We start from the raw sequence: 23499 nt of genomic DNA on the forward strand, positions 1-23499 counted from the left end.
TTCACCCTCATCAAGAGGCTCTTTAGTTCCTCTTCACTTCCTGCCTTCAAAGTGGTTATCATCTGGATATCTAAGGTTGTTGACATTTCTCCCAGCAATCTTGATTCCAGCTTGTGAGTCACCCAACCCAGCATTTCGTATGATGTATTCTGCATATAAGTTAAATAAACAGACTGACAATATACAGCCTTGACATACTCCTTTCCCAGTTTTTGTTCCATGTCCAGTTCTAAATGTTGCTTCTTGACCTGCATACAGCTTTCTCAGGAGGCAGGTGAGGTGGTCTGGTATTCCCATCTCTTGAAGAATATTCCAGTTTGTTTTGATCTACACTGTCAAAGGCTTTAGCGTAGTCAGTGAAGCAGATTTTATTTTTTGGTATTCCCTTGCTTTTTCTATGATCCATTGGATGTTGGCAATTTGATCTCTGGTTCTCTGCCTTTTCTAAATCCAGCTTGAACATCTGGAAGTTCTTAGTTCATATACTGCTGAAGCCTAGCCTGAAAGGTTTTGAGCATAATCTTGCTAGCATGTGAAATGAGTGCAATTATCCAGTAGTTTGAACATTCTTTGACATAGTTTTCATTCCAATTTCCAAAGGAAAGCAGACCTTTCCCAGTCCTGTGACCACTGCTGAGTTTTCCAAATTTGCTGGCATATTGAGTGCAACACTTTAACAGCATCATCTTTTAGGATTTGAAATAGCTTACTGGAATTCCATCACCTCCACTAGCTTTCTTCATAGCAATGCTTCATAAGGCCCACTTGATTTCATGCTGCAAGATGTCTGGCTCTAGGTGAGTGACTGCACCATCGTGGTTATCTGGGTCATTAAGAACTTTTTACAGGTCTTCTGTGTATTCTTGCCACCTCTTCTTAATCTCTTCTACTTCTGTTAGGTCCTCACCGTTTTTGTCCTTTATTGTGCCTATCTTTGGTAATTCCATTTGAATGAATTTTAAAAGGTTAACATACAAAGTTATTCTTTTTTTTAAAAAAAAAAAGTTTTGATTTATATTGGAGTACAGCTGATTAACAATGTTGTGGTATCTCAGGTGAACAGCGAAAGGACTCAGCCATTCATAAAAGTATCCATTCTCCCCTAAAGTCCCCTCCCATCCAGGCTGCTACATAACATTGAGCAGAGTTCCCTGTGCTATGCACTAGGTCCTCCTTAGTTATCCATTTTAAATACAGCAGTGTGTACATATCCATCCCAAACTCCCTATCCCTTCCCCCGGGAATCCTTCCCTCTAGTAACCATAAGTTCATTCTCTATGTCTGTGAGATTCTGTTTATAAACAGAGGTAGTCTTATTTTAAAATCATATTTGGAGTTTAAATCATATCATCTGAAATGCTGATGTATAGCTTGTTCTTGTTTTATTTAGTTATTTTTGCTATGTAAAGTGTGGAGAGTAATATAGTAAATACCATGAACTCACTACCCAGATTAACAGATGTAATTTTGCTGTGTTTGATTAAACACACACACACTGCTAATGAGTTGAAGCCATTTTTAATATCCTTTCCTTTCCTATTCCTTTTACCCCTGGGTATTAAGAAACTGGTGTATATTCTTTTTTTTTTTTAAATTTTATTTTATTTTTAAACTTTACAATATTGTATTAGTTTTGCCAAATATCAAAATGAATCCACCACAGGTATACCCGCGTTCCCCATCCTGAACCCTCCTCCCTCCCCTACCCTCCCTCTGGGTCGTCCCAGTGCACCAGCCCCAAGCATCCAGTACCGTGCATCGAACCTGGACTCGTGTATATTCTTTATACTTTTACTACATAAACAGTTATTTTAACTTGCACAAGATTATACTTGGAAATTATAAAATGTACTATTGTAGATAAAGCTATTCTGTATGCATTTTGAAATAGCTGTATTTTAAAATATCAATCTTGAATGCACACCAGTGTTTGCAGCAGCACTGTGCACAACAGTCAAGACACGGAAGTGTCCACTGACAGAGACACACACACACACAGCGGGCTGCTGCTGCTGCTAAGTTGCTTCAGTCCTGTCCGACTCTGTGCGACCCCATAGCTGGCAGCCCACCAGGCTCCGCCGTCCCTGGGATTCTCCAGGCAAGAACACTGGAGTGGGTTGCCATTTCCTTCTCCAGTGCATGAAAGTGAAAAGTGAAAGTGAAGTCGCTCAGTCGTGTCCAACTCCTAGCAACCCCATGGACTACTTAACCATAAAAAAGAATGAAATAATGTCATTTGCTGCAACATGGATGGATTTAGAGATTATCATACTAAGTAAGTTAAAGAAAAATGATTTGATACAAATCAACTTATTTATAAAACAGAAGCAGACTCACAGGCATAGAAAAGAAAACTGGTTACCAAAGGGGAAAGGGGAGAGGGAGGGAATAGTTAGAAATAATGGGATTAACATATATACACTGCTGTATATAAAATAGGTAAACAATAAGAATTTACTATATAGTACAACTATATTCAGTATCTTATAACCTATAATGGAAAAGAATCTGAAACTGTATGCCTGAAATGAACATATTTTAAATCAAGTATAATAATAAAGTTTTTAAATTCAAAAACAAACAAAATTGAGATAAAATTAATAAAAATGAAAATAAAAACAAAATTGAAAAAATCAGTCTCTTTGGTAGCTTATATTTTAGTATAAGCTGGAGAAAAAGTTTCTACTTTATGTAGTAGTTTGTTCTTAGAGTAGATAAAGTGAAAATTTGTCTTGAAAAACATTTTTTTCTCCCCTAGAGGATCAGGACTGTACTAGGATTGTGTTACTGACCAAAGATTCTGTGTGAAGTTAGTCATCATTGAGACTAACAACATATACATGTAAAGGATAAAAGCCAAAATTGAATTGTTTCAAGTAGTAAATTCATATTCTCAGACACACATAGTTGGTTTAACTTGCTATATCAGTGATTATCCCAGTGACTCCTTACACATAACATACACATGTAGTGCATAAAAATGCAAAAGAACTACATAAAAGTCTAGCAAGACAAATGGCTACATGTAGGGAGGGAAATGAAGCATTTAATTTTAATCTCAGAACTTAGAACTTGTAGGGAGGCGGGTGGGGTATACATGAGATAGGTGGATGTAGCTTAAAAGTTGTCTGAGAAAGCAGCCGGTGCTTGGTAGGCCCTTGGGGTAAGCTGGTCACTAGTACAGTGCCTTCTTTGGTGACTATCAGTTTATGCTGCATCAATATTTTCAAGCTATGTATCAAAACTTTAAAACTTAAAAGTTCTTATTTAACCCAGTAGTTGAAGCAATCCTTAGGTGGAAGGGAAATGAAAATAAGAGAATGAATTTATATGCAAAGACATTTTTTCAACTTTGTTTGAATAGCAAGGTAAATAGGAAACACAAACTAGATATTCAGGAATCTGGAGGTGTGGTTATAATATAGACTTATGATAAAGTACAGATAATATTTAGTAAAGAGTCTACAACAAAAGGAACTGACTTTTCTATTTTTGTTAAAAACACCTAATAGTAAATTTAATAGAAAACCAAATATAACAAAATGTCATTATTATAGGAACACCAAAGAAAAATACTGTTTGGCTTCCTTGGTGGCTCAGTGGTAAAGATCGCGCGTGCAGTGCAGGAGCCGCACAAGCCATGGGTTTGATCCTTGGGTTGGGAACATCCCCTGGAGAAGGAAATGGCAGCCCACTCCAGTATTCTTGCCTGGAGAATCCCATGGACAGAGGAACCTGGTGGGCTGCAGTCCATGGGGTCACAAAGAGTTGGACATGACTAAAGTGACTTTAGTCAAGTTAAGTAGTCAAGCTTACTCCTTGGAAGAAAAGTTACGACCAACCTAGGTAGCATATTGAAAAGCAGAGACATTACTTTGCCAACAAAGATCCGTCTAGTCAAGGCTATGGTTTATCCAGTGGTCATGTATGGATGTGAGAGTTGGACTGTGAAGAAAGCTGAGCACCAAAGAATTGATGCTTTTGAACTGTGGTGTTGGAGAAGACTCTTGAGAGTCCCTTGGACTGCAAGGAGATCCAACCAGTCCGTTCTGAAGGAGATCAGCCCTGGGATTTCTTTGGAAGGACTGATGCTAAAGCTGAAACTCCAGTACTTTGGCCACCTCATGCGAAGAGTTGACTCATTGGAAAAGACTCTGATGCTGGGAGGGATTGGGGGCAAGAGGAGAAAGGGACGACAGAGGATGAGATGGCTGGATGGCATCACCAACTCGAGGGATGTGAGTCTGAGTGAACTCTGGGAGTTGGTGATGGACAGGGAGGCCTGGCGTGCTGCAATTCATGGGGTCGCAAAGAGTTGGACACGACTGAGTGACTGAACTGAACTGAAAGTGACTTTGCACACACATGTATTATTTTATGGATGAGATAGAGAAGACAGGAAAATAATCAGGAATATCCTGATTTCCCCTTGCCACAGTTCAGATTTATAATAGCGATTTTTGTACCATGACATTAATGTAGGTGTTTCAGAGGAAGGAGCGAAAGTCTCATTAAATGTTAAGTTTTTTATTGCCCATTTTGAAAAGGCCCCTCCCAGGACACACACACACAGACACACACACAGACACACACACACAGACAGACACAGACACACACAGACACACACACACACACACACACACACACAGACACACACACACAGACACACACACACAGACACACACACACACACACACACACCCCCTCCCTCCCTCCCAGGATGGATGGATGGACGAACACACACCACCACCACCCCCCACTTCTGGGAGTAAAAGCAGAAAGGAAACTAGAGTAAGTTGTGATTTAAACATTTTAGTGTTGAATAAAAAGTGCTTAAACAGGAAGATTTGAGGAGACTGTATAAATTTTTAAATGGCAAGGTATTGGTGACAGTTAATAAAAATGCGTATGTATGTGCTTTTAGATTTACAAAATAGATTTTACTACAAACTATATTTTTTAAATCCCCGAAAATATATGAAAAGTTTATCAGCTTTCTTACTAGATTATTGGAGAAGCGAATTGTTAGCATGAACTGCCAGTAATTTAGTGTACTGATTTTATAATAGATGTTTTATTTTTACGTAGCCAAGTTACTTTAAATAAGTAGTACTCAAACTTTTTGAAATCCAAGGTAATCAAGATAATTTTGTATTGATAGATGAAATCTGTATTGTGTTACAATTTCCTTGGTCTAGGTTTTGACCGAGGACCACTTTTAGTACAGAAGGTGAAGTGGAGCCTCCAACCATCATTTTCAAGTTAAGCTTTAAGGCTAATCTTTTGTATTTAGACTGTGATATATAAGAAAATATCCTTGTTTTTTATAGCTTCATAACGTACTGATGTATGTAATTTGCTTTAAAATCATCCTGTAGGAAGACACCAATATGGCCTGATACGAACAGTTGTTAAGTATAGGTATTTTGTGCAGTAGAAAGTTGGGTCTGCCTTAGTGCATATTTGAAAATCTTGATAATAAAAAAAAGAAAAACCTAGCATGCTTAGGTGCCCTTGTTAGAAAAACTGAAGAAAAAATTCAGTTGAAGTATTGAATCAATAAGTAATTCAGTACTTATCGGATTGCTAAGTATTCAATAGTAATACTTTGAATAAGGTATGGTTCAGAATGAACTTTATCCTTAGATTGAAATTATATGTATTAGATATAAGATGAATTTTGAGATGTTCTTTATAAAATGTATCGTTAGAAAAAGAACATATATTAAGCAAAAAGAGAAAAATAAAAAAAAGAATGCGTGTGTCCACTACGCCATTAGACTGGGTAAGTTGGTGATCCCCTGGCACCCTCTTTCTTTGTCAGAGCACTCTTGGTGGTGATAAAGCTGGCAGGAAATGAAGCATTCTAAATGTAGGCTATAGTTAGAGGTCACTTGCATCTAGGAACATTTAGTACTTCATTTTTTTCTTTTTGAAAAGCATCATACTCCCTTTATCTTGATCGGTACACAGTGGGCTTTTCCCCATTTTTCTTACTCATATTTCTTTTTGAAGTGCATGTCAGTTGAAGCCTTGATCCCAAGTTGATTCTCTTGCTTCTTTCCTTATATTCTGTGTTTTTCCTTTATGCTCTATAGTTTTTCACAATTTCAGTTTTTTACTGAACTTAAATTTTTTTTTTAATTTTATATTTGAATATAGCCAATTAGCAATGTCGTGATAGTTTCATGTGGACAGCAAAGGGACTCAGCCATAGCATGTACATGTATCCGCTCTCCCTGAACTTTTCATTCTTATTTATTCTCTGCCATCTTTATGAGGGTAATAAAGTGAAACATTGTTTCCCTCCCCACTTTACGCCAGTTTTAAAGTTCTGTTTCTCTGGAGTCTTTTTTTCAGGAAGTCTTTGCTAAGCCTTAGTTGATTAGGCACTCTAGGCCCTTAGTGATTGGCAGGGTGTAGTGGAGGCAAGCCAACCCTTGGCTGAAAGCTCTGCCTAGAGGAAGAATAAGGAAAGCTTTTTGTTGAGGCAAGATTCTGCCCTAGTTTTCTGGTCAGTATATTCAGTTGTTTAGTAAATGATTCTCAGGTTTTAGGTAAGTCTAGATTTGTCTGAAGAATAGTGTGAGGGTGAATTAGTATATACTGCTGCTTATGTATATACTTGTTTTCATTCCTTCTTCTACTTTTTACTTCTCTACTTTCTGATTGACACTTGGCCTCCCATACTTCAGAGGGCTGCCATAAAGAGTAAAAATAATGTTTATGTGTGTTGCATACTGTGTAAGTTTGAAAGTGCTAGAATAAAATTGTACTAAGAAGTCCCCAACATACAAACTCATATATTGTAAGTTTGGAACAAAGACATGAAAATGTCTTTTCCATAATGACATTGGAAATCATGGTCAGGTTACTAGGTCAGCCCACATACATTTTACCCAGTAACACGGCGAATATGTTTTGCTTTTGTATCAAGAAAAAAAACACTATAAAATGTTTTTTCTTAATGCCAGATATATCAAAGCACTTCTTAAACTGTGGCAACTGTAGATTTGAGTAGTTGGTTTCTGAGCCCTGTGGCATTGGCCAGAGGAGGAGCTCAGTGTGGAACATATAAGTCCCCTTCCCTAGTAATATATTGGGAGCTAGAATGGGGAACCCATTTTTTCCAAGGGGTGGGAAAGAAATGGTTAAATAACCAGTCTCAGATAGGCAAAAGATAAGGAGCTAAAATACAGCCAGAAGTGGACAAAGAACCTAGGTTTCTTCCATCATTGTATTTCTTACCATGTGGTTTACAGATTGCTTTCTGCATACTAGAATGTTCAATAAAAATGCAAGTTTCTACACCCCAGTCCCATCCTATTGAATGGAAACATGGAACACATAATCCTGCTTAGTACTTGATTTTAAAATATAGGTTTCTTATTGACAGGAATAACTTTGTTAATTTCTGACCTTCATTTTGCCTTCTAAGTAAACTGTCGATTGTTTCTACTGTGGATGATAAAAACAATTGTATCCACAGCTCTTGTCACCTTTAGGTGTCAAGTGATCTTTGTGGTTATAAAAATCCAGTTTTGGAAGAGCAATTCCAGGATAATCAGCACATACTTCCTTTACCTAAGACAGAAAATAGGACTTTAAAGTAAGTTTCCAACTGCATTAAACACATTTAAACTTTTTGTACATTGATAAAAAACACAGTTCACATTTAAATATCTAGTCCACATTGGTAATTTACATCTAATATTTAATTTTTAGTACAAAGTGAACTTGTTAAGGGACAGACTTTGTAATGAAGGAAATTTTGTTAGGAATATCTGGAGACCATGAGCTCTTAAACTGGTCTCATTTGCAAATAGCTGCGTAATTCAGCATTTTCCTGAATATTACACAAAAAAGCCAAAATGCAAACATAAAATTAGATGCTAAGATTTTTAATATATATGTGAATGATTTTTATATTGATGAAAGTATTCCAGACAGTAATACTTGTGTTTATAATAAATTGTTGCTATAAATTTGAACTTAGAAAAGTTTAGAAAATGGTGCTTCTAATTTTGTGTTACAGACTAATTTGAAAAGTAATGTTACTTCTTAGTAAACCATCTGAAATCTGTTCTGATCCAGTCACCACAGTCTGCTTTATGATGCTATTTTAGATGACATTGTATTATATCAGGAGACAGTAACAGTTGACTTGTTCAGTGAAATTTGGTGTTTTAAAAATCCCATTGGACCTCTGTTGTCCAAAGATGACCTATGATTTTTTTTTTTTGTGAAAGAAGTTAAAAAGGGAGAGGAGAGGACTTTTGAAACCCAAGGAAGGGTTGATTTTGAATAGCCTTTTCCCCCTGGCTTTCATTACTAGAGTGCTTATACTTTCTTTGTATTTATACTGAAAAAGAGGTGCTTATTACAGTTTAAGTGAAAACTTAAAAGTTTGGCAGTGATAGAGCTGTGGTTGAAGTATGTAGAGGAGATCATAATGTCTGTGTTTCACTATATCACATGGTAAAAGAGGATTTGGGGCTTTTTGTGGATGTAGTCCGTGATGTTTGACAGACTATCCTAGTGACTTATAAGTATTAAAATAAACAATTTTAAATACTAATGACTTTGATTAACTCTTTTAGGGTCTCTGAAGTACACCATACTACCTTTTTGAAAATCTTGCGTGGACAATGGCTACCCAAGGTTTGTATTGTAGTCTTCAGTTACTGAAACTGGGGCTCTGCTTCATTGCCATTAACCCAGTCTGGCTCAGATTCCCCTGCTTTCCTCTCTCCCTGCTTACTTGTCAGGCTACCTTTTGCTCCATTTTCTGCCCACTTCTCCTAATGGCTTGGTGAAATAGCAAACAAGCCACCAGCAGGAATCTAGTCTGGATGACTGCTTCTGGAGCCTGGATGCAGTACCATTCTTCACTGATTCAGTGAGTAACTGTTAGGTGGTCTCCTAAGAGTATAGATTTTTCATCCCTGAGCTGATCTGATGGCCATCATTCTGTTATCCTTCGCTGTCTTTCAGACTTTATTTCTGAAAAGATTTCAGTGGGTCATATCACAGATTTTTATTTTCAAATTGAGATAATATTTTCCTGGTAGTAATATTGATGCTGTTTGATTTTTTTTTTTTTTTTATAGCTGATTTGATGGAGCTGGACATGGCCATGGAGCCAGACAGAAAAGCAGCCGTCAGTCACTGGCAGCAGCAGTCTTACCTGGACTCTGGAATCCATTCTGGTGCCACCACCACAGCTCCTTCTCTGAGCGGTAAAGGCAATCCTGAGGAAGAGGATGTGGATACCACCCAAGTCCTGTATGAGTGGGAACAGGGGTTCTCTCAGTCCTTCACTCAAGAACAAGTAGCTGGTAAGAATATTATTACCTTACTCAAAGTTAGAGTGCAGTTTTGAGAACTGCATAGTTACTCTTATAAAAGTTAGCATGCAACAGCTTAAATAAAACAGCGTGATAAAGAAAAGGGAGTGATTGCAGCATCAGCTTGACTGTTGGGGTTAATGCTGAGCTATGGAGATCTGACTGTTGAATTCACCTTTTCCAGATATTGATGGACAGTATGCAATGACTCGAGCTCAGAGGGTGAGAGCTGCTATGTTCCCTGAGACGCTAGATGAGGGCATGCAGATCCCATCTACACAGTTTGATGCCGCTCATCCCACTAACGTCCAGCGTCTGGCTGAACCATCACAGATGCTGAAACATGCAGTTGTAAACTTAATTAACTATCAAGATGATGCAGAACTTGCCACACGTGCAATCCCTGAATTGACAAAACTGCTGAATGATGAGGACCAGGTAAGTAGAGACATGGCCAACTTTTTAATCTGCTTTGAAGGAAACTCCCAAGGAAATAGTCTTAAAATGTCTACCTTACTTCAGTATTTGAAAACTGAAAACTAATGTTTCTTAATTCTTGTATATTATAGGTGGTGGTTAATAAGGCTGCAGTTATGGTCCATCAGCTTTCTAAAAAGGAAGCTTCGAGACACGCCATCATGCGTTCTCCTCAGATGGTGTCTGCTATCGTACGCACCATGCAGAACACAAATGACGTGGAGACAGCTCGCTGCACTGCTGGGACCTTGCACAATCTTTCCCACCATCGTGAGGGCTTGCTGGCCATCTTTAAATCTGGGGGCATTCCTGCCCTGGTGAAGATGCTCGGGTAAGAAAACATGGTCAGAATGCTCCAAGCTCAGGAGGAGGAGAGTGCAATCACACCATTTCTGATGAGACTTTTTTCCTTCTTCCCAGTTCACCAGTGGATTCTGTATTGTTTTATGCCATTACAACTCTCCACAACCTTTTATTGCATCAGGAAGGAGCTAAAATGGCCGTGCGTTTAGCTGGCGGGCTGCAGAAAATGGTTGCCTTGCTCAACAAAACGAATGTTAAATTCTTGGCTATTACAACAGATTGTCTTCAGATTCTAGCTTACGGCAATCAAGAAAGCAAGGTAAAAGAATTATTCTGAATGTGGTTGTCACGGAGCCTTGGAGACCCCCAGTGTCATGTCCTTCTACAGATTTTTGCAGATTTATTGTATGCCTTATACTCTGTATGTATCTCAGAGAAGTTGGACATCTCTGTTTTACTGTTTGAGTTGGTGTGTACACTGTACTAGGTGATAGGGACATAGCATGCAGGCTGTTCTTAAAGCTTTCATTGTCGGGTGGAAGAGAGACATTGAAATAATAAGCTGCTTTATTTAGTTCAAGTTTTAGGAGGAAGTAGAAGGGCTATATGAGAGCATGTAAATGAACCAGACCCTTTTTTGAGGGTTTATGCAGATTTCTTGGAGAAAGTGATGGATGAGTTCAGCTCTTATGGATGAAAAGGGATTGACTAAGGTGAATGAAGGTTAGGGAGAGGAAATGGCATCTGTGACAGTTCTCCTGAGGGAGGGAGGACCAGGTGAGGTGTGGAAATTCAGGAAATACAGAGAGTAAGGAAGAGAAGGGGTGTGAGATAAGACTGTTGAGATAGGGCAGATCCTGCAGGGCTTAGTGGAACATGTTAAAAGAATAATGGGAAACAGTTCTTAGTAGAAGCACACAGTGAAAAGATTTGTCTTTGGAAATCGGGGTAGAGTCAGGAGGTGGGGTATGCAGGGAAGGAAAGGTGGGGATAAATATTTAATGCTGTCTCTTTTTGAGGTAGATATGATGAGGAAAGGCAAAGAGACAAAGCATATATTAGGAGTGTTTATTAATAAGTGCCCATTCTGGTTCAGATTTCCATGCAACAAATCAGCCGTGACATAACTTTCATATCTGGGCATTACTGTTCACAACAACATGGATTTTGTTTTTTTTTCCTTTTACTATGATCAGTGTGGGAAGAATAATACTGGGCCAGTTTATATATTTTTGGGAGAACTGAGGTACACGAATGTGAGTGAAATTTTGTAGCAGCAGGGCTTAAATATGACCCCAGTCTGGGGGTCTAGTTAATGACGACCAGGTGTACATTTATGTCACTACGCTGCTGAGATTCTTGTATAATAAAATCAGTTGGTAATAAAGGCTTTTCTCGGGCATTTGATCAAGATTCCATGATTAACAATATATACACATCTTTCTAGCTCATCATCCTGGCTAGTGGTGGACCTCAAGCTCTAGTGAATATAATGAGGACCTACACTTATGAGAAGCTACTGTGGACCACAAGCAGAGTGCTGAAGGTGCTGTCTGTCTGCTCCAGTAACAAGCCGGCTATTGTAGAAGCTGGTAAGTGTACTTGGCTATTCTGAGTTCTCATGCGTGCAGCATATGTAGTTCTCATTAGATTGCCTTTCTTAGGAAAAGGGTGATCAAACTGACCTTCACAGGCTGAAAGTAATGGTTGTATTCAGCTTGAAGCCAAAGTTGCATTCAGACAAAGGACATGTTCTGCTTGACACCGTCTTTGGCGCTGTTCAAGCCTAGTTCAGGCAGAGATCATATTACCAAAAACAATGGCTGATAATAGGCTTGATAACAGCTATTCCAGAAATACCTGAAATGTATTTGTTTAAAAAAAAATACAGATTTTTAGGCTTACTTAATCAGAATTCCTGGAGTATTGAAGTGACAAGAGAGTCAATAATAGCTGGAAATGCATGGGACTGGAGGCCTAGGAATCTCGATTATAAGAAGTTTCCCATTGGGGAGGGAGGTGGGAGGGGTTTCAGGATGGGGAACACATGTGCACCCATGGCTGATTCATGTCAGTATATGGTGAAAACCACTATAATATTGTAAAGTTAATTAGCCTCAAATTAAATTAAAAAAAATTTCCCAGGTTATTCTGATGCTCATTTATTCTGAAAATATTCAGCCCCTGTGTTTCAAGCTGGTATGCAGTGGGCAACAAAATAGGTATGGTCCCCGTATTTATTCTTGTATAATAAAATCAGGCTGGTGAAGGAGACAGAAATATGCAAAAAGATGGGGTGATTACAAACTGGAATGTGTTACGAGAGAAATGAACAGCAAATAGTGATACAGAGTTAATGGGGCAGGAATGTCCTTCTGTAAGAGGCGGATGTTAAATGAAATCACAGAATGAGAAGGCTTCATGTGTATGAGAAGTAAGGAGTAAGTGCAATCCAGATGGTCCTAAAGGTAGGAAAGAAATCACTGCGTTCTAGGTGCTGAAGAGGAAGTCTGTGTAACTAGAACCTAGTGAGTAGTGGGATGAATAGCTCAGGATGACGGTGATGGGCCAGAGCCAGGCAGGCCTGTGTTGTGCCAGACTTTCTAGGTCCCTGGATGATGTTTATTCATGCTTTATTGCAGCTTTGGAAACACAGGTGTTGAATGCTTAGGTCCATTTGAGATGAAGTGCAAATCCTAAAGGGTTCCTGAAGGTTATGCTAAAGAATTCAGTCTTTATCCTATAATGAGAAGCTGTTGTTGGCTACAGCATCACAGTGAGGTGTTTGGAATATTAATATTAGCATCATGTGACAGTTTGACCAAAGGCAAGCAGACCAGGCTTCTGGGATGTGTTACACACTTTTAGGAATGAAATCATTTGATATTAAAAATATGTAGCAAAGGATGAATGTTATTTAGGGAGTTGATATCTGTGAAGTGACTAAAAGGTCAGTAGGTAGCTGGAAATGTTTGCTTCTGGAATGCTAGGGAAGACTGGGTGGGGACAGAGATTAGGAAGTTCCTTTCTTAGTGGATGCGGGTAAGGGCTGTAGGGAAGTCAGGGGGCTGCCTCAAAGCCATCTTCACCCTGGGCATGCTCAATCAGAATATGTGTGTGTTTAAGTCTCTGCAGGCAGTTCTGAGAGGCATCTGGAATTAAGATCCACTCTCTTAGAGTTGATGGTTCTAGTAGAGGGAGAGAAGGGAGACAGGAACCAAGTCGTTTTGAAACTACTGAGCATCAGCCTTGTGCACTCTGTTAGCAGCTGGAGCTACTATGAGGAAGGCACCAGATAGGGAGGGTCTGGTCTGAGTGGTGGGCTCCATTATAGCTGTGGAAAATGCTGTGAAGGAAAAGTACAAAGTGTGTGAGAATAGCAGCAAGTTGACCCAGTCTAATTGAGGAAATAAAACAGACCTGAAAAGATAAACAAGGAGACAAGGGAACTACATCCCACTGCATTTGGGTAAAGAACCTGCCTGCCAGTGCAGGAGACATGAGACACAGGTTCGATTCCTGAGTGGGGAAGATCCTCTGAAGAAGGAAATGGCAGCCTACTCCAGTATTCTTGCCTGGGGAATTCCATGGATGGAGGAGCCTGGTGGGCTACAGTTCATAGAGTTGCAAAGAGTTGGACACAACTCAAGTGACTTAGCATGCATAGCATTGCATGGCTGACCTAACCTAATTGAGGAAATAAAACAGATCTGAAAAGATAAACAAGGAGACAAGGGAAAGCATATCCCACTGCATTTAGAAGTGATTTCAATGGGAGAGAGATGGTGAAGTTAAGCTAGCCAGTGTGTGGGGAATCGAGCTTCCATTTAGACTCCTCTACAGTGTAAACGTCCTTCATTAGGGTCCTAAACAATAGGAGGTTGTGAATCTTTGAAGAGCATCTTTTGCCTTTAATACAGTCCCCAGAGTAAGCATTCTGGTGCTGCCTTTTTAGACTGTTTCCACCCTGTGAGTTTACATTAGCTCCTTCAGGGATTTGCTCGGATGGCACCTTCACAGTCAGGTGTCCTGGTTACCCTACTTTAAATTGTAGCCCCCTCTTTTGTCTTTGTTGTTTGTACACTAACACCATTTGACATATAGTTTTAGCTTTCTAATAGTATATTTGTTTATTCTGTGCTTGCAACTAGACCACAAGCTCTATGAAAGTATGATTTTTAGACTGTTTGCCTCACTGATACAGCTCCAGTGCAAAACAGGGCCTGGTATTAAATAATCTTGAGATGACTGGATGAAAGGAAATAAGTCATAGGACTATTACTTACAGGGAGACTGTGGAGATAATGATGGCTTTTCCACACAGGGAAGAAACAATAGATACATAACACAAGTTGTCACTAGCTGAGGTGAACTAGAAAAGAGGGAAACTGAGCAGCATTCTAGAAAATGAAAGAAAATAAAGGACTTAGATGGAGGGGATAAGCTTTGGCAACAAAGAAGGATACCCTCTGAGACTAAAGAAGACACTTAGCACTGATAGAAATTGTGAGCTAATGGCCATCACCTTAGATGCTTTTTAATCTTTTTAGGTGGAATGCAAGCTTTAGGACTTCACCTGACAGATCCAAGTCAGCGCCTTGTTCAGAACTGCCTTTGGACTCTAAGGAATCTTTCAGATGCTGCAACTAAACAGGTACATTCAGAGTAAATTGGTGCCTTACTGCTAAGTGTCAAGCTGAATATGTACTGAGTGTCTGTTTTCATCTCCACAGGAAGGGATGGAAGGTCTTCTTGGGACTCTTGTTCAGCTTCTGGGCTCAGATGATATCAATGTGGTCACCTGTGCAGCTGGAATTCTTTCTAATCTCACTTGCAATAATTATAAGAACAAGATGATGGTGTGCCAAGTGGGTGGCATAGAGGCCCTTGTGCGCACGGTCCTCCGTGCTGGGGACAGGGAAGACATCACTGAGCCTGCCATCTGTGCCCTTCGTCATCTGACCAGCCGGCACCAGGAGGCTGAGATGGCCCAGAACGCTGTTCGCCTTCACTACGGGCTACCTGTGGTGGTTAAACTCCTACATCCACCATCCCACTGGCCTCTGATCAAGGTAAACTGTCAAACGTTGAAGGTTGCAGAATTGAAAACAGACTACTTCCGACTATGACTAGCAGCCCGTCTCTGCACTGGGGACTGGCTGACAAGGAGCTGTAAATAGGAAGTATGGGTGGGATGAGGGTTGGGGGTGAAGTGTTGTGTCGTCAGTTTACTTCCAGGTGATGGTGACAGATGCAGTGTGGTAGGCATTTTAGACTAAGAACATGATTTTGTTGTATGCCAGTTCTTTATTCTTTCTTCTTATCTGCAGGCTACTGTTGGATTGATTCGAAATCTTGCCCTTTGTCCAGCAAATCATGCACCTTTGCGTGAGCAGGGTGCCATTCCACGACTAGTTCAGTTGCTGGTTCGTGCACATCAGGATACCCAGCGTCGTACATCTATGGGTGGAACACAGCAGCAGTTTGTGGTAGGTAAATCTTAGTAGTGACCCCTGGCCTTTTAAAAGGAATGCATAAATCCATAGGCTCCTGAACTACTTCGGTCATTGGCTTCCTCCATTCTCTAGCTTCCTGAAGGGCTGCTTGCTACTGGCTTAAAGAACCACCATGTCTCTGTGGCTGCGGAGAATGAAAGGAGTAACATGGCCCCTGGTGATACCTCTCTTGACATATCCTTCACATCGCTGCCTCCTCAATCTTACAAAGGGAGTGTAGGGTGTGATTTACTGCTATGGGGTCTCATCTTGTCCATACAAAAGGTTCACCTGTCTGAAGTAGCAGAGGCATTAATTTGAATCCAAGTCTGTCTGATTTCAGAGCCTGTTATCCCCCACTGCAGTTCTACCTATAAACATACATTGTTAAAAATTTATTTTTAATGGGAGTATAATTTCTATACAATGTTGTGGTGATTTCTGTTGTCCAGTAGCATGGATCAGCTATGAGTATACCCACATCCCCTCCCTCTTGAGCCCCCTCATCCCCAGCCCTCAGGCTGAGCTCCCTATGGTATTCAGGCATCTTCCCACTAGTTAGCTGTTTTACATGTGGTAGCGTATATACGTCAGTGCTACTTTCTCAGTTCATCCCACCTGCTCCTTCCCGTTAGGTCCACCAGTTCTTCTCTACCTCTGTTCTTGCCCTGCAGATACATTCATCAGTACCACTTTTCTAGATTCTATATATGCATTAATATACGATGTTTTTCTCTTTCTGACTTCTTTCACTCTGTATGACAGACTCTAGGTTCATCCACCTCACTACAACTGATTCAGTTTCATTCCTTTTAAGGCTAATATTTCACCGTATATGTCTACCACAGCTGTTTTATCCATTCATCTATTGATGGACATCTAGGTTGCTTGCATGTCCTGGCTGTTGTAAATAGTGCTTCTATGAACATTGGGATACAAGTGTCCTTTTGAATTATGGTTTTTTCAGGGTATATGCCCAGTAGTGGGATTGCTGGGTCATACGGTAGTAATATTCATATTTTTAAAATGAATCTCCAAAAAAAATTAAATAAATAAATAAAATGAATCTCCATACTCTTTTCCACAATGGTTGTATCAATTTATGTTTCCACAAACCGTGCAGGAAGATTCCCTTTTCTCCATATCCTCTCCAGCATTTATTGTTTGTAGATACCTATAAATATTTAACACATCTTTTACTGTCTCTTCCAAGAGTGGTTTAAACTGTTTCCATGGACTTACAAGAATATCAACAAGAATACGTGGTAGTATTTCTGGGATCTTTACTTGTAATCTTAGCCTGAAATTTTTAATAGTCTGAAACTTTGATGTCAAGTTTTCAGTCTTAAAAGTAGCTTCATTATTAAGTAAAGATACTTATGATTCCCCAGCATGTGTTTTAAGACTCAGAGTCTCTTACTTAATCAGGTTAGAGAACAAGACTTTACACAATAGATCCTGAGACGTCGCTAGTTACGATTAGGATGCACTCATAGGGCGCTTGGGCTTTCTCCACTCAGTACTTTGGATATCGGCCAGTCTCCATGAGGTGGCTTAACAGAATGCAAAGGGTACCTTTTAATCTCTTCTCTGGGAAGAAAGGAGCTTTTGTGTTATAATAAAAGTAAAGTTGGATATAAAAGCTGTAGCAAAGTTATAACCTTTCTTAAAACTCAGAAAGAGGGAAAGCAGAGTGTAGCTATGTTTTGCAAAAGCTAACTTCCTTATCCCATATTATAGGCTATCAGTTGAGTAGTCTTGGAGGAGGTGAGTGGATTTTCTCCTGCCAACTCGGTAGACTTTTAGCAGTAGGTGGTAAAACTTTGCTAAATTTTCACCAAATACACATAGGTATACAAAGATCTAGGGAGTACCTGAAGGAAAACACTGACAGTGTGTGCACATCACTTTCCCATCTTGGTGTCTGCTTTCTTCCCTTTACCCAGAGTGCTGGGTGCCTTGTTGGGAAGAGAGTGATCTTTGGGAGTCAGAGGTACATTGAAGCTGTGCTTTGCCGTGCACAGTTTTGGAGGTGCTGCTTGGAATTAGTGCTGACAAGAGGCCACTTTCACAAAGTGACCCTCAATTAGTGGATCCATCTTCATTCCTGAACTTACTTGCAAATTCTGGTGAATAACTAGTGATTACTACTCAGAACAGGAAAGCCTTTCAAGCATATAAACTTTAGAGAGCACAATCCCCTATTAACGATGTTTCTTTTGGTAGGAGGGAGTCCGCATGGAAGAAATAGTTGAAGGTTGTACTGGAGCCCTTCACATCCTAGCTCGGGATGTTCACAACCGAATCGTTATCAGAGGACTAAATACCATTCCATTGTTTGTGCAGGTATGTTTGTTTTAAGTGAGGTGTTCTAGAATCTGTATGTCAGTAAAATTTCAGGATTTTAAAGATAAGCAAAGTATAAGGAAATTAGGGGCCAAAATAGTAGATATTATTTCATCTACTATCACCGTTTATAAAATGGCTGTGCTGCTCATGCTATTTTTCAAGTACAAAAAATAGAAAGTGTGTCATGTCCTTTTAGTTGAATCCATTTATGAAAACACCCTTCATTTTTCTTGGGAAGTAGAGAGGGAGAAGCACTGGGACTAGAGCCTCAGGAGGAGGAGGGTTCCACTCTGCTTTCAGGTGTGCTCGGTTAGAAGGGATGGAAGCTGCCTGGGCTACCGCAGCACAAACCCCTCGTCACCTCTGGGTTTTCCAAATCTTAATTTGAATAATACTCAGGAGAAGAGGCTTGAGCTAAAAATGCCCCAGAAAACCATTGCTGCCAAGCATCAAACACTCACGAACATAAACTCAAGAGTGTATGATTTAATGCAGGCTTCCTATTTAATACAAGTGGTGCAGATACCACAGTGGGGTGCTCGCCATGTTTTACCTTTGGATTTGATTAGGTTTCATGTGTGTTTTCTCCTCAGCTGCTTTATTCTCCTATTGAAAATATCCAAAGAGTAGCTGCAGGGGTCCTCTGTGAACTTGCTCAGGACAAGGAAGCTGCAGAAGCTATTGAAGCCGAGGGAGCCACAGCTCCTCTGACAGAATTACTTCATTCTAGGAATGAAGGTGTGGGTAAGTAGGAAAGGAATCAGAGCCTTTAGCTTGTGTACACTGAAGCCTCAGCTTTTCCTCAAAGACCGTTTTTCCTTCCTCTCCCAGCAACATATGCAGCTGCTGTTTTGTTCCGAATGTCTGAGGACAAGCCACAGGATTATAAGAAACGGCTTTCGGTTGAGCTGACCAGTTCTCTCTTCAGAACGGAGCCAATGGCTTGGAATGAGGTAGGCAGTGTGAGCACGTTTATTTGATGGTTCGCTAGAGCACCAAGGCAGTTTATGGTTTCCTCTCGAACGACTCGGTGCACATTCATTTGCATTGACTATGTCCTTGGCTTGAATATTCATTCTTTACACTAGCTTAGCAACTGCTGTAAGGAAAAACTACAGCTTTATACAGCCTGTTTAGAACAAACAAGTTAGAATTTGTAAGGGAGATAGATGAAAAAGTTAACAGATTAAAAAACACTTTTGAAAGTTGTTAGGAAAGGGGCAGTCGATTAAACGTTGTTAGTTGGAGGTCAGTTTATCAGTACTTTTAAAAAATACTGTTTTTCACCTACTTTTCTACTTGAATTTCTATTAATTTGTTCAGTATTTGTCCTTGATACAAATTGAAATAGTCAAACCACCCTGAAAGTTGATACAGTCATTGTACATAATCATAAGGTGGATTATAAAGAGAGAGGCTATATACTGTTAGGAAAAGAGAAGCAAACTGCTAAACAGTAATAGTAATATATTAATTGGCTGTTGAATAGATAATCTCAACCATTCCAACTTGAGCTCTGAACATCCTCACCCAGCCCTTTCTCCAGACCTGTTCCACACAGTTAATGGCAACTTAGTTCTTCTAGCTGTGCAGGCTCTAGGGATCTTTTCATTACACATCCTGTCAGCAACTCCTATTGAGGGTAGAAACAAAACACCTATTTTGTTTCCTGTTATATTTCTAGCACTTAATAAGTACTTGGTAATATATTTGCAGAAAGAATAAATTACAAAGTATTTCTGTGATTGTGTACATCTGTATTTTGAAGTAATTCTGCACTTTGTAAGTAGTTCTACAGTGTTTTGAGTTCTTTATTCCTTTTGTAATCTGAGAATAAGTATGTTTTCAAAATATCAGAGTATCCTTTGAGTTGAGAATTTCCATTTTGCTTCCTTGCCTGTACCTGTTCATCTAGACTGCTGATCTTGGACTTGATATTGGTGCCCAGGGAGAACCTCTTGGATATCGCCAGGATGGTATGTATCTCATATTTCTTGATTATCTCCAGATCAAGCTAAAGGTCCAGAGCTTTGTCAGAAGAGCTGTTTTGCTTGTCTTGGGAGGACCTGTTGGCAGGAAAGTAGTGGTAGCAATTAAAGGCAGTTCTTAAATTCTAGAGTCAGCAGTAATTTCTTTATTTGTGCACAGGGAATTCTCAGCCACACACCAAGCAAGCACTGGATCATACCAGTAAATGTGTGTCACTGCTGCCAGACCTCTGCAGTACGTGTGTTACACGTTGCCTGGCTTTCTATTCAATTTTTCGTTCAGAGAACCCTTATATAATACCTGTGTCTATAATTCTAGACTTAGATCTGGGATGTGTATTTACATAGCTTTTCAGAAAACTCTGAAAATCTAAGTAATTCAAATTTGGGTATATACTGTTTATCTTACAATCTTACCTGTTTTTCCCTAGTTAATACACTTAAAGCTCATAAGCTTCTTACCTTGACAGGTATATAAATATTAAGCCTTTGGATAAAAACATACAAAGGTTTCATAGGAAAGTGGCACGCTTTCTTAGTACTTCTGTGGGTATCACCTAGACTTTATGTAACAAATACATAGCTGTTGCCACTGCTCAGCAACCGGTCTCTGCCCAGGAAAAGGCCAGACGTCCAGGACTGGAACCTGCTGATCTGCCTTTGGTGGAAACAGACCGTGTGCCTCCCTGTGTGGCCCGACACTGGGTAGTTACTCAGCTTAAGAAAGCAAGAAGGTGGAGAGGCTAGAAGGAATGCTTTCTGACACATTTGCTATCCTGGGATCCCCCTAACTCTGTGCTCACGTCATGTCTTCTCTCTCTCTCTCCCCCCTCACCCACCATGTCACTGCCCCAACTCCCAGATCCCAGCTATCGTTCTTTTCACTCTGGTGGGTACGGCCAGGATGCCTTGGGGATGGACCCCATGATGGAACATGAGATGGGCGGCCACCACCCTGGTGCTGACTATCCAGTTGACGGGCTGCCAGATCTGGGGCATGCCCAGGACCTCATGGATGGGCTGCCCCCGGGCGACAGCAATCAGCTGGCCTGGTTTGATACTGACCTGTAAATCATCCTTTAGGTAAGAAGTTAAACAAGCCAGTTTGGGTAAAATACTTTTACTCTGCCTACAGAACTTCAGAAAGACTTGGTTGGTAGGGTGGGAGTGGTTTAGGCCTGTTTGTAAATCTGCCACAAAAAAAGATACGTACTTTGAAAGATGTCTTGGAACATTTGAATGTTCTCAGATTTCTGGTTGTTAGGTGGTCATGTGTGGAAGTTATTAACTTTAATGTTTTTTGCCACAGCTTTTGCAACTTAATACTCAGATGAGTAACATTTGCTGTTTTAAACATTAATAGCAGCCTTTCTCTCTTTATACAGCTGTATTGTCTGAACTTGCATTGTGATTGGCCTGTAGAGTTGCTGAGAGGGCTCGAGGGGTGGGCTGGTATCTCAGAAAGTGCCTGACACACTAACCAAGCTGAGTTTCCTATGGGAACAATTGAAGTAAACTTTTTGTTCTGGTCCTTTTTGGTCGAGGAGTTACAATACAAATGGATTTTGGGAGTGACTCAAGAAGTGAAGAATGCACAAGAATGGATCACAAGATGGAATTTATCAAACTCTAGCCTTGCTTGTTAAAATTTTTTTTTTTTAATATCTGTAATGGTACTGACTTTGCTTGCTTTGAAGTAGCTTTTTTTTTTTTTTTTTTTTGCAGTAACTGTTAGTTTTTTAAGTCTCTCGTAGTGTTAAGTTATAGTGAATACTGCTACAGCAATTTCTAATTTTTAAGAATCGAGTAATGGTGTAGAAACACTAATTCATAATCACTCTAATTGTAATCTGATAAAGTGTAACATTGTGTAGCCTTTTTGTATAAAATAGACAAATAGAAATGGTCCAATTAGTTTCCTTTTTAATATGCTTAAAATAAGCAGGTGGATCTATTTCACGTTTTTGATCAAAAACTTTATTTGGGATATGTATGGGTAGGTAAGTCAGTAAGAGGTGTTATTTGGAACCTTGTTTTGGACAGTTTACCAGTTGCCTTTTATCCCAAAGTTGTTGTAACCTGCTGTGATACAATGCTTCAAGAGAAAATGCGGTTATAAAAATGGTTCAGAATTAAACTTTTAATTCATTCGATTGTGTCACCTTTTTTTCCTTGTCATTAAGCGGTCTGTGAGGGTAATAAGTTTTCCTCAGGATGAAGTTGAACTGAGTAAACAGATAGTGACATAATTTAAGTTGTAATGGTGGAAGAACCTTACTGCTAATAGATGGAATTGTTCTGTCAAATTTCTTTACACTGGTCCTGGGTTTTTAAAGTGCACCAAAATGTTTTAGCTTTGCACATTTAGCTGTGTAGGAGGAGAGTGTCCACCATCTCTAACTGAAGGACTCTGGGCTTACAGCCTATGGCCAAGACTCCTTCAGCCTGGCTGCAGGTATGTATATAATTCTGTCCGAGTGACTAGAGGCCTCACGGTTCAAAGGCATCTCATTCTTCGCGACATAGAACAAAGTGTGTTAGTCAGTTGTGTCTGACTCTCTGCAACCCTGTGGACTGTAGCCCACCAGGCTCCTCTGTCCATGGGGTTCTGAACTCCAAATAAGCTTCCCACCCCCAACCCCAAACTCCATCACGTGGTCTCATTCCTTTAAGGTAATAATGAAGAATTACCCACATGGATTTGGACTTCAAGCACCTTCACAGAAGTGTGACTCATTTGGAGCGGGGAATTCCTTCAACTCCACTTTGAACTGATAATTAAGATGCTTTACCTGTCGATGTTTATCTGAACATAATCAGAGCGAACTAGAATGGGCCTTCTTCCATTGCTCTCTGCCAGGTGAGCCTGTCATCCTGGTGGTAGGTCTGACAAGTTTTTAGTTCATCCCTGAGGGCAGAGTCAGTATACCTGTTAGAACTTGTGTTTTGGGGCTTTAAAAAGAGTGAAAGTGTTTGTACCAAGAGAGCCGTTTCTAATTGACTATGTATTTAAACATGTACTTAGTTCCTTATTGTTGGATGAGGACCCTGTATAAAAGCTTTATAAATTCTTCCCTGTGGTCTAATTGGGATGAGAGGGAAAACGTGTGTGTATTTGGTGACGGGGCAGTTCTGCTTCCAGTGCGTGACACAGAGAACAAAGGCAGCACCGCACGAGCTGTTTGCAGGTCAGAGTGAAGATCTCCGTAGTGAGCTCAGCCTCTAACATCAAGAACCACAGCAGGGTGTTTTATTTAAAGAACTTTTTAAAACCAGAAAATATTTCAGAGCTCTGCCTAAAATCATCATAGTTTTGAAGTTCCATGTAGAAACTTAATATGAAGGTTAATCTGATTCAGCAAAGTAGCTCTGCAGTGTACTGAAAAGGACAAAGGGACGAGAACAGCCAGGACACTTGTGAAAAAGGAGATAAGAGGACGTGTTCTATAAGCTGTTGAGGCATGACTGTAAAACTTGAGGTAAAGCTAGAGGTAGTTAACATTGACTGGAGATGTATCAACACATTTTTAGAGACGGATA

The 23499-nt window shown here is 39.9% G+C and overlaps 1 protein-coding gene across 5 annotated transcripts in view; it reads left to right on the forward strand.

The window, feature by feature from the left end:
• Positions 1-23030, forward strand: part of CTNNB1 (catenin beta 1) — a 47683-nt gene extending 24653 nt beyond the window's left edge. For 2 of the 5 annotated variants that reach the window (XM_061396053.1, XM_061396057.1), the window contains exons 2-15: positions 8601-8661; positions 9111-9338; positions 9532-9785; positions 9917-10155; positions 10245-10446; positions 11575-11719; positions 14678-14781; positions 14861-15199; positions 15458-15616; positions 17849-17968; positions 18565-18715; positions 18803-18924; positions 19887-19947; positions 20822-22110. In XM_061396053.1, coding sequence (XP_061252037.1) covers positions 8649-8661; positions 9111-9338; positions 9532-9785; positions 9917-10155; positions 10245-10446; positions 11575-11719; positions 14678-14781; positions 14861-15199; positions 15458-15616; positions 17849-17968; positions 18565-18715; positions 18803-18924; positions 19887-19947; positions 20822-21030 — 2346 coding nt within the window. In that variant the 5' untranslated portion in view covers positions 8601-8648 and the 3' untranslated portion in view covers positions 21031-22110. Of the gene's footprint in view, positions 1-8600; positions 8662-9110; positions 9339-9531; positions 9786-9916; positions 10156-10244; positions 10447-11574; positions 11720-14677; positions 14782-14860; positions 15200-15457; positions 15617-17848; positions 17969-18564; positions 18716-18802; positions 18925-19886; positions 19948-20821; positions 22111-22632 lie in introns of those variants that run through there. The other 3 variants (XM_061396055.1, XM_061396056.1, XM_061396054.1) reach the window with 3 other exon arrangements.
• The last annotated feature ends 469 nt before the right edge of the window (positions 23031-23499 follow it).

This window comes from Bos javanicus, chromosome 22 (genome assembly GCF_032452875.1).
Source record: "Bos javanicus breed banteng chromosome 22, ARS-OSU_banteng_1.0, whole genome shotgun sequence".
In the NCBI taxonomy this organism is placed as follows: domain Eukaryota; kingdom Metazoa; phylum Chordata; class Mammalia; order Artiodactyla; family Bovidae; genus Bos; species Bos javanicus.